This window comes from Meleagris gallopavo, chromosome Z (genome assembly GCF_000146605.3).
Source record: "Meleagris gallopavo isolate NT-WF06-2002-E0010 breed Aviagen turkey brand Nicholas breeding stock chromosome Z, Turkey_5.1, whole genome shotgun sequence".
Classification (NCBI taxonomy): Eukaryota; Metazoa; Chordata; class Aves; order Galliformes; family Phasianidae; genus Meleagris; species Meleagris gallopavo.
The window spans coordinates 67,348,866-67,360,933 of NC_015041.2; the positions used below are offsets into that span (position 1 = coordinate 67,348,866).

The 12,068-nt window shown below is 36.9% G+C and overlaps 1 protein-coding gene across 2 annotated transcripts in view; it reads left to right on the forward strand.

The window, feature by feature from the left end:
• SRFBP1 (serum response factor binding protein 1) overlaps window positions 1-12,068 on the forward strand; it is an 88,642-nt gene that overhangs the window by 29,053 nt on the left and 47,521 nt on the right. Inside the window, exons 1-2 of one of the 2 annotated variants that reach the window (XM_031557402.1) lie at window positions 2,129-2,392; window positions 5,369-5,440. In XM_031557402.1, the coding sequence (XP_031413262.1) occupies window positions 2,144-2,392; window positions 5,369-5,440 (321 nt within the window). In that variant the 5' untranslated portion in view covers window positions 2,129-2,143. Of the gene's footprint in view, window positions 1-2,128; window positions 2,393-5,368; window positions 5,441-12,068 lie in introns of those variants that run through there. The other variant, XM_031557403.1, reaches the window with a different exon arrangement.

Sequence of the window (12,068 nt, forward strand, 5' to 3'; positions counted from 1 at the left end):
TTTTTTTCCAAAAGACTGCTTTAAAATATAGATGCATTTTACCTCACAGAGATATTTAGAGATTTTTGAAGGGCAGTTACTCTGAACAAGTGACTTAGAAGTCAGTATACCTTCTTAACTTTCTGAATATCATTCAGATTTGGGCCTGTGACGACTATGACAGTGACAGTGCCATCCTGGATTCCATGTGTATCTACCTACCTCCAGTTAGACTGTTAGAAGCCCTCACAGGATTCTCACTCGTGGATGAAAACCTCATACCTGCTCAACTTGGTAATTCCAGCATAATGCTTTTTCTTTCACATGTATGAAGAAGTGATGGAAGTGTCTGCAGTCTGCTGCAACAGAAGATGATGGCAGGCCTTTTTAGAATGGAAAGAGTGAAATTCTGGGTTGAATTCCTGATGGAAAAATTCCATTTATTATTTGCCATCATTTCAAACTGTGCTGTATTTTTAATAGAAACACTTGGATATTAGGACTGGATATTTTTTATGGTTGCTAGTACTAGGATATTGCTACGATATTGATTCACCTAGTGGAAATCAACCTGTTTTTTGTCAGTTTTGGACAGGAAGATTTTAATGATTATCCAATCCATTTCTTAGCATCAGGTAAAGCAAATGGTGTGGTTGCATCATTCCAGGCATTCTAGTGTCCTTCAGCCAGAGAAGGCAAATGGATGTTCTGAGTTACCTGTTGCAGTGAACAAAGCAGAAAACTCAGTAAACCTAAGAGTGGATTTTCAAATGTCAAAAGCTTTACTCCAGAAGTTACAGTCGTGAACATGCAGCAGGTAACATGCTCGAAGTTTACCTAACATCAAGTTAGAGCTCTTGACGTGTTGCAAATTTCCGTAGTCTTCTCTGGAAGGATTTTATGTAATTTAAAAGTAATGGATAAACATGTTTGTAACCTGGATTGCCAGGATTCCACTGAGGAAAAAACTAAAGCCAAGTGAAAGCTTGAATTTCCAGGTGTCAGGGAAGGCTACAGGCTCTTTGTCCAGAATTAGAGTCCCTTTCTTTAGTATGATATTACCAAGAGAGAAACTGTGGCCCATTTTACCCCTTAAATCTGTAGTAGAAAATGAGAGCAAATACAAAAATATATGTACACATATAAACATAGGCAATGAGTGGACAAATTTTCATCCCTCAATATAAAAGTTTAACTACTTTGTAGTTGGTTTGTAACTATCAGAAAAGTAGCCACTACTCTAAAGTGCTTTTGTTCTTGTCTGCTGGAAAATTATATAGAGATAATGTAGATACTTCACTGTTCATATATGCATGAGTCATTGTTCCTGCCCAAGTATTTCTTTTTTCTAAAGTCTTGGGGATAAAAATTTCCTAAGCTAGTGTCACCTTTTCTTCACAATTGTTCTGCTATAACCAGTGATAGTATTGCATTTCTTTACAGTAGGACTTCACAGTTCAAGCAAATTCATGCTCTGATCATGGATTTAGTGTATTTTTAAAAGCATATAATCTTTTTAGAGAACCGTAGTGGATTCCTTTAACTCTTTGGAAGATATTCTGTTGAGCATTATCTGTTTTTGTGTAAGCAAACACATGCTTCACAACAGTAGTATTTTACAGAGAGTCAAAGAATACTTATGCTCTAAACAGTAACTAAAATACTGAACTTCTAGAGACTTTGAAAAGAGAAAAAATTGCTTAGGACTGGAAGCCATATAGTCACCACACACACACACACACACACACACACACACGATCTTCAGATGAGTTCTGCAATGAATGTATTTTCTACATTACTAAAGAACCTAGAAGAATTACAGAAAATATCAAAATGAGGCTGAAGGCTAATGAAATACATATGAAACTTGTTCATGAGAAGGTAGCCTCAAATACTCATTCAAGGGTAAGGAAGATGATAATGTCTCAGAAGATCTAAGTTCAGTGATGAGTAACAAACTACAGTTGAAATTTCACCAGAAATATTTGATATTAGGTATGGCTGTTGTGTTAGCAACTTATATATGTCCTGACTCTGTTAGTTGCTATTTTTAGAGAAATTCTTTAAGTGTAAGAAGAAGAAAATTATCATGTGGGGAAGGTAGATAGTGCATCATTTCATAAGGAAAGGCTTTACACTTGCATAGGTAAGAAAATTTGAAAAAATGGTGAGGAAAATGATTGAACTGATAAAGGTAAAAGGAAAATACTGGCCAAAACAAAATTGTCTGCGGATGACAGGTAAAATTTTTAATAGTTTGAGGACTGATTGTTTTCTAAATTGTTTTCACAGGCCTCCACTGGCAAACTGTTCTTCTGAGTCATCTGAAAGTGCCTTAGACAGCATAGCTAAGAATACATTTGGTGTGAATAATGTTGCATTTCTGAGTTGTGTCAAAACCTCATATGACAAGGTTGGAGTTTTTTTCCGTCATCCCTGGCTATTCTGTAAATCACATTTCCACTTGCTTTAGGTTAAAGCATGTATCTTTCTCACTATTACTTTGATAAAGAGTAATCTGAGCCACCATTACAAGTGTTGATATGATACTGTATTTTTAGATCCCATTTGTGCTTGATATACTTCTGTACAATATGGTCTTGTTTTCATATGTAAGACAGTTCCAGTTTATTTAAATAACCACATTGTTAAAAACAAAACAAAACAAAAACAACCCAAAACTGAAAGAACAGCCTTTGTTACATTTCCATAGGCAGTAAGGTGAAATTGCTGCCCACAGTGCTTGATGTGAAGCAGCAGGGCTGCCCCACAGCAATGCTCAGCTGTCTGGCTGCATGCTGTGTTGTCCCATCTGCCCATTTCAAAGTCCAGCCTTTCCTTACCTCTGGCTATCCCTTTTTCCATCCCACTCTAGTATTTGCCCACTCATAATTTGTTTTTCCCATTGTTGCCAGTTTTGTTGTACCACACCCAAATTTGGTTATTTTGGTGTGTGACTTTGTAGATAGATGTGACTGTATGTGCTGTTACTGGTAGGTCTATGTATGTACCATAAAAAGTGTAAAATTTTCTTCCCACGAGACTCCCAGAACTCCTCTCCAGCTTTCTCTGAAGTTTGTCTGTTCTTCACATGACTCTCCCTTAGAGATCTGTAACTGCATTGCTAACTTCTTGCATTATCTGTCACATCCAGCAATTTTCTTATGTCTAGTAGTTTTTCACATCCTTTTTATTCAGCTTAATCTCAGCTCAAGGCCTAGTCTGCCCCTGTGGAGGCTGTTATCTTGGCTTGAGCTCCAGGGAAGTGTGCATTAGATCTGCAGATCCTTCCCCTGCACGTGTCCTTGTCTCTTAAGGGGCTTCATGAGGGGGAATGGCTGTTTTCAAGGGTGGATAGTGATAGGACAAGGGGGAATGGTTTTAAATGGAGACAGGGGAGGTTTAGGTTAGATATTAGGAGGAACTTCTTCACACGAGGTGGTGACACACTGGAACAGGTTGCCCAAGGAGGTTGTGGATGCTCCATCCCTGGAGGCATTCAAGGCCAGGATGGATGTGGCTCTGGGCAGCCTGGCGACCCTGCACATAGCAGGGGGTTGGAACTAGATGAGTATTGTGGTCCTTTTTAGCCCAGGCCATTCTATGATGGATGGTGAGATGGAACACGGTCTGGAATCAGCCCATTCTCTCTTGCCTACCCATCATCCTCTTGAGGGATGATGAAAAGGCAGCCATTGAAAGGTCCACCTCCCCTGCCTGCTGAGTGCCTTTCCTCTTGTAGGAAAGAGATGAAACCCTGGATTTACAATAGAATCTGCTATCTGGCTATGGCCAGAACCAATTACACAAGTGCTACAGCTGGCAGACACTTTGTGCAAGTGGATAGGGGGTGTCAATGTGCAACATGAAGCACAACAGTAACAGCTGCTGCTGGGACAACCATGAGTAAATACAGGGCCAACGAATGGAGTCAGATCAGGATGTAGGACCCCAAGTCTGTGCCATTGGTGCAGGGAGCTGCTGAAGGTTTCTGCTTCAGCCACTGGAGCAAGGGACAGCTTGTGTTCCAGCAGCCAGCTGCAGTGAGAGTGGGGATAGCACGTGTCCTTTGCACAGCTGCTGGTGGGTCTGGGGTGAAGGACTGCGGGTATGGCTGAAGCTTATCTTGCTTCTCTTTAAAAGAGAATGCTGCATTTAAATCCTTAAAAAAACAAAAAATATGCACATTTTTCCTGTGTGTGGGGGGCGATAGAATGAAGATCATATAAATTATTATATAGATTATTTTTAATATAAAGGAACACCTAGATTTAATGAAAATATTTGGTTGCAGCTCTTCATTCATAACTTCTAGCCGACTCTGACTATAAGGATGTCACTTAACCACCGTGTCCTAGTTTCACCATCTGTAAAACACTTTTGAAAGTCATGGAAAACTGAATCATAGGTCTTTTCCACCTCTAGATTCTATTAAGTCATCCAGCCTGTCCATCTGCCAGTATAAGTTTCCTACATTCACCAGTGTTTTTCCAGTCTGGGTTCTGTGTGCCAAGTGGTTGGGCTTCCACCAGTACCTATGGGAGATGAATTGCAGACCTTTAGATCTCAGCATGAGGAAGCTCTTCTGACACTAATAAATATTGACACAAATATCTTAATTGACAACAAGTGTTGCAGTTTACTATAAATTTGACTTAGGGCATGTACTTTCGTGGAGTTTCAGAAATTCAGCATAATTTTCTTCAAGTTGAAACCAGCAGCATTGTGATGTGAACAATATCTACACAACAAGTAGCAGAATAACTAGCTGTCTTTGTACAAAGTTTTCAGAACTATGAATACAAGTAATTTGGGTTCTGTATATCAGTAGTTAAACTGATTTTAAAGTCACCATCTGGCAAACAACTGGTGTTTTACATGTTTTATTAGATACAGTGGCCTAGAAAGAAAAGGCCAATACTTAGTGTATTTTACTGATAAGGTTAACAGATCATTTTGTAATGCAGTTTTTATACAATATGTATGTTAATGAAAAATCTGTCAGAGGTGTTTCATGAAATGTCCAGCTTCTAACCAATTCCACTTGCACAGGATTTTCATTCCACTGCTAATGGAAATTCTTAAGGCTGAGAATGAAAATTGCATCTTCATTAAACCCACAGAAGGGAGAATGGAGGGCTCTTTGTTCTTCAGTTGTTTTACTTTTCAACTTCAATTTCATGGCCTTAACTCTTTTGTGTATGTCAATAAGAAAATATATTATTTGCATAAACAACATCAAAAATTTCTATACATAACAACTGATATTCTTCCTTTAAGAAATCAGTGGAAGGCATCGTGAAATAATAGTACTTGTAAGGAAGATAAGCCTTAGAAAATAGTGGTAAAGTCTGATCATAAAAAGAATAAATATGTCTTTCATCCACAGGAAATAAAGCCAGACCAAGTTACCAGACTTGCACTTAGGAAAGAAGTTAATTTTGACAGTATCTGCAGAAAGGTAAGGTTTGCTGATTTTGTTGCTCTATATCTGAAAGTGTGAGAAAATACCTGAGCCTCTTATGATGATGTATTTACCTTATGCATGTGTGCAAGTGGGATTATCTGCATTTGCATAGTGTGTGATACATATTATACTGGATCTTAACTTAAATCTTTCTCCTGTTTCTAAAGTCATCACTCCAATAGGACATGTCTGCAAAAAATTGTATAGTCATTTTAGCACGAGTGGCTTTTCATTAAAGCTGGTGGGCTAACATCAGGACTAACAACAGGAATTGCCTACCAGGAAGCATAGTCTTTATAAATAGGTTTGTCATGTTTTCTAGTACTTTTACTTTTACATGGATTAGTTAATGTAAATAGTTACGCTCTCAACAACAGGTGAAAATAGGCTCTAAATATTTGAGAGGCAGAGAGAAATTTATCCATCTGAAAAGGACATTAGCCTGAAATAAAGGTAAAATTTTAATGCAGCCATTTCAGCACAGTGTTTCTCCTGATGTCCACTGACTAAATATTAACCAACTCATGATAGCTGTAGAGAATGAAATGATGACATTGGAAAGAGCAGAGAAAAGTAGCCTTTTAAGTGATATGCTGCAGAAACGGTCTTACAAAGCAATTCCAAATCAAAAATATCAGTAAAACAAATGGGAGGTTTTTCTCCAAGTTCTCCTAAATTTCTCTGGATGGGCAGCTGAGGACTGTGGAGCATCTGAGATCTGAAAAGCACATCATGCACAGTCAAATTTTAATGTAGCGTTTGATCATTTCCTCCTATTAGTGATGTAATTACACTCTATCAAAGCATGGCCATGTAAGGTGCAGCTCAGTTACCAGCATAGCATGCAGCAGGATATCACTGAAGCAAAGTGACATTAGTATACTAGAGAGGTCACAAGTTGGATCTTATTAATGTATTGCAGCTGTTCCAAAAGTAATACCTCCTATTTTATTATGTTGGCCCGTGACATCAGAGGCACATATTGGTAGACACTATTCTGCCCCTCTGCTGCCATCTACCATATGTTCAATATATCAGCCTTGTTCTGATTGCATTCTCAAGAAGTATAAAAGCCCCATAATGAAATACTTGATTCAGTTGTTTTGAAGGAGTTAATGGGTTTATATGTTTAAAATTGCATTGTCTAAGAGGACAATTCTGCTTTACTTGCCAAGAATATAACAGAGAGTATCAGTAATCTTACCAGTTTATTTTACCTATCCATTCTTTTTCCTAGAAGTTCTTCAGATATAAGCAGGGAATGGCAAAGGATAGGAGAAGGCTATGATGTTCTCCTAGCCCAGGATATTTCTCCTAGATAATATGATTCTTGTTTTCATAGTCATGGCTGAGTGTATATTTTTCAAATTTATTTAAAATTGGCTTTTATTTTGAAATAATCCTTGAAAACATATAATGCAGGTGTCTTGATGGACTTGTTTTTTAAAATTCTTATTTGTGTCACTTCCTGCTGCTAGTAGAGTTTTACAGCAGTATGAAAGACTTAATGTCACCTATTATAATGAATAAGTCTCATTTTAAAATAAACAAGTGTTTGGATGAGTTCTGATGCTGTTTTAAATCAACAGTCTAACTCTACCGTTGTAGTTCTCTTAACAAGTGGTAGCTGAGCCACTGAAAACACTTGCTGGCCATAGCATTGCCACTGCTGAAAGGAGTATCTTTTTGCATGCTTTAGTAAAAGTTAATATGTCAGTGTATTATTTTGTCTTTTCCCACAGTTAGATATTTTTTTTTTCCCCTAAATGTTATTATTAATAACTTCTCTAGCAGTATTCTGTAGATCCCATGAAATGTCGACCATACTGTTTACCTTTTCATTAACTTCAGTTTTGAAATATTTGAAGCAAAACATCCTGTGGCTGTTTTCATTTTCCAAATAGGTTTGTTTTCACTGATAAAAGGCAATCTGCTTTTAATTCACTGTGGAATGCTGAATATTAGTTTTACATAGTGGATGTGTAGTCAAGATATTTGTTTAATTCTTTCTGCCCACTGAGAGTTTATGTTCTATTACTATTTTTCCTCATATTTTTTTCAGAATAAGATAGGCATACTTTTCTATTTAAAAAGACGTTTTCTCAGTTTCATTTATAAAATTTATAAAAAATATAATAGGGCTAACACATTAATATAAGAGAAGAAGCAGTGGGTGAGCTGTCCTTCATGCACCTCTGCTGAAACTCTTTACATCCATTTTTAATATTGTTGCAGCTGGCTCAGTTGCTATTAACAGATGGTAAACTCTGCTGTAAAGACTGTATTAAATGTTGCCATGTGACTGCAGCTGGTCTTTATTGTTGGTGCTTAGTCACAGCTGTTGAAAATGGAACCTTTATTCTCTAGGTTTTCACTGAGCTTTTCTACAGGTTCTGTGCACAGTTCTGTGCTGTTTGCAACAAACACATTTGCCAGTTGTTAGTATTGAAGAACACGTGGCAGATCTGCTGTCTAATTTTTTAAACAGATTTCCATCTGCGTAGCATTTTAATGTGGTTACAGTAGCATGTGTCCCTGGACTGTTCTGGGAGCCTTGGTTCATCAGTATTGTGCTCCAGAAGCTAATGCTATAAAAGTTGTTCATTACAAATTTGGGAGCAAGCAAAGACCACACGCCTTTGTTTCACCTGCACTTCTACATCAGAAGCCATTCTGTCAGACTGCCTCTCTGCTGCTATCTGTCACATAGCAACATCATGGAATGGAATACTGGTGAGGAGGTTCAACCTCTACTGCTGTACCACCAACATTTGCCTCTGATGTAGTGGACCAAAATCTTAAAACAGAAGGCATTTCTTTTCGAGCAATCCTCATAGAACAGGCACCTTATGCACTGCCATAGGCAGATATGCCAGAATTCAACTGAGCAGCATGGTATGTGGTATGATTTTGATAACTGAAAGTCTAGGTTGCCTGATGAGATTAGCTGTACTTACGATGATTATGCAGGAATGACATTAGTGATGTTGAGGTGTAGATATTTTAATGGCTACTTCAATGCTATGTTGAAGTTTGGGATGTTATTTTGAAGGTGAGTGAATTTAACATCCATGGCCTATATGAATTTGTGTCCCAACTCTCAACATGTGCCTCATCGGCAACCAAAAAAGAGTAAGGGTAGGGTAGTCACAGTGCTTGTATTGCTTTGTATTCTTCTTCGTAGATTTACCATGAAAATGCAGTCTGTTGAAAGCATTTTATGAAAGGCTGTGATATTAGAGGTATTAATCAATTTACAGCATCACAATTGCTAAATGTTATTTGGAGCATGAAGTTCCTCAGATTGTATCGGTAAATGGTAGTCTTGGGTTACAAAGCATGAGTAGGACGTGGTTACACAAGATTTATTTATTCTAAAAAATACTCTTACCTTTAAAAACATAAATTTCCTTAGCAGGAAATTTTAAAGATAATTCTAGTACTTTTCAGCTTTGTGATGTGGAAAGAAGGGAAGATGGCATTTCTAAATCAAGCAGAATTTCAACCAAATAGCTGCATCCAAGGATGGACAGTCACACCTATATTTAGTATCCCTGAAAAATAGAAAACTTTCTATTTGAGTTGATGTTAATAAATGTACTTCTTTGATCTTGGTTTTAATTTATTTAAAAAAAAATACTTTCTAATGAAAAATATATTTTAAAATGTCACTATTCTCTGTTGATTTAATCTGAGGAAATGTATTAAATCATGAAAGGGGCCTGATGCATAGTCCTGTGCAGTTTAATTGAAGACTGTTAACTTCAAAGGCTTTGGATCAAGCACAAAATAGTTGCTGTCTTTCATATGGGCTCTGGGGGATTTTTCCACAGTCCTCTCCCTTATCTCCTCTGCCTTTATCCCCCTTCTTTCCCCACATCCCCGCCTGCAAGTATTCTACTAACTGCAAAACAGTCTGATTAGGATAGATTCATTTATTGATATAAAACTTCTGTTGCTGGTGCTAGTACCTTTAACAGCAGCATAACTAGATAATTACTTATGTGGATTTTTAACATTCTTTGCTTATGAAAATATTTTGCTTGCAATCCGTAAACCATAGAGAAAAGACTACTGTATGAATCAGTCTTTTGTGTAATACTGATGTGATGGTTCATTGGCTTTCTGTAATACACTTATTAATTCTTTGCACTTAGCTATTTTGTGGTTTGATTTTGGTAACCTTGCAGAAAAACAGCTGGTGTTCTTGAGGAAACCATGAACATTTTTCTTTAAAAAAAAACAAACAAAAAAATAACCCTGGATTCTGGTTGTTATCACTCATGAAAGTTGAAATTGTGTGTAGACAATCAATGTGTAATTATAACAGGGATAAATTAATGATGACTTAATCTATTTAGGAAGACTTAATGATCACCTGATAATACCTCTCCTCCTTTTCTTCATTGCTTTTAAGTAGCAATATGGTCAACTTCAAAACAGTTGTAGGAACCCAGAATTGTTATTACTCATTCTTACTTTAGAATGAACTCACATTACCTCATGTATGTGAAGATGGTTTCAGTCCACAGCTGTGTTTATGCTGAGTAGTAAAATAATACTTCTCCATCTCAAGCATTATGTTGCAGGTCCTTTCTTATTTCGGTATGGAAGTAAAGACAGTGATTTGCATAGCTGTTACCAATTTCTTTATGTAATAGTTGCATCTGCCAACATCATTTGTTTTTTGGCAATGTGTTACACTGATTTCAATAGAACTCGATTGATGCTGGGAATCAGTATTGCAGTGCTGGATTCCTTCTGTCTCCAGCATTTTGATTCTTTTTGAATGGAAGTTGCACTGAATGTATGAAACCACTGTTTCCTGGGAGTTTTCCACGTCAAACACCAGATGTTAACTTTAAACAGGAATGTCTGTGGCCTTTCTAACAATACTGATGTAGAATTTTGCATTCAGTGATGAATATCACATTCAGGCATAAATACTTTCTCTGTGTGAGTGATTACTGATTGTTGCTGTTTTGTGTTTTGTTTTTTCTCTTAAGGCTTCTCATCTTCCAAATTCAATTTCTTGAACTGTGAGCTGAATAACTTATGGTTAAGCCTATATGTATATAATTATACAGATAACTATTATTCATATAAATGTAGTATATAATTATACAGATAACTATTATTCATATAAATGTATTTATAGTATATAAGTGTTATTTTTATATAAATAAAATGTTTAGCATTGTGTAATCTTCTCTGTTTTGGAGTCTAGAACCCACTGATATGGCTTCAGCCAAAGTTTTGTCAGTACAAAACTGTATTTTTAACAAATCTTTTTCTGCCTTTTCCCACTGACTTCTCTGCTAATTTCTCCTTCTGTCTGTTTGCCCAGCCAATCTCTTCTCAAAAGTGCAGTGGGAGAATCCACTCTGCTGTTTTAATGCCACACTCTGTCCATTTCCTTCCCAAACCTAGTTAGCCATTCTTTTGCCTGCTAGGTCCTTACCATACTTTCTCTGTGTTAATTTCTGTCTTCTGTATTAGCCCTTTTCATTCAAGTTAGGCTGCTACCTGCTTGCTGCAGTAGAGTCGCCATTTGAGAGTAAGGAGATAGACTAGACAAAGTTGGCATTATATTCAACACCACAGCAGCATGTGCAGTGATCTCAGTTTAGTAACAGCCTGGATTTTGTCCTCTCTCAAAACAATATTTCTAATGTTCTGTATTGAAACAAAACAGCAGCAGCTTTGGCAGTTTCTCATTGTGAGGTAGCATACTCCTTATGTGAAAAGGCTGCCTTCTGTCAAATTTTACTTTACTAAGCCAGGGATCTATTAAGATGTGATCTTTAGGAAAGACTCAGTCCCAAAAATGATGGCTTTTGATTGGAATTAGTTCATTTCAACCATTTGACATGTCAGAGCAGAATGTGGATAGGCATATTGCTGTCAACAGAAATCGGAGAGCAGTCAGTTTACATTTTTCTAATCAGTGTTTGGCTTCTATTATCCAGGTAGTTTAGTCACAGCGAACACACAATAGCATAAATGGACAGAAACATGAGTGGGGAAGCGCAGTGTTTTTGAGCTCAGATATTCCTATAATAGTGATGATTCGATGCATACAGCTTTATATACACACAGCTGTATTTTTTCATTGTCAGAATATGACGCAGTATATGTAAAAGCACATGCAGCTCTGAACTTTTGTTCTTATTTTAAATGACTACTTAAAAAATATGCATTTTTTTTTTTTTATGGGGAATGAGCTGTAATGGGAACAATAAAGTAAAATGTTCAAACTAGTCTTGTTTTTATGTTTTCCTTGAAGAAAATGAAAGAAAGTATTGTAACAAGAGGTTCTCAAAGTGTGGTGGGTTTGATACTGAATAAAAGAATGTCAAATTAGTGATGTTAGAATTTCCATGATACAATTTGCAGAAATACTTTTTAGGCACTCATGGAATGCTCAAGAGGCAGGCAGAGATACAGAACCTCAAAGCATGCATAAGATAGTGGTATAGAAAGGAGAGATTTAGGTGTCAGAGGAACTGAGGAACCTTCAGACATGAGAGGAGACAGGATGGGAAAGATGAGCTGATTTACTAATCAAAATTGAACCAGACTGCTGGCAATGAAAGTCTTCATTAAAGAATAATTTAAAAAA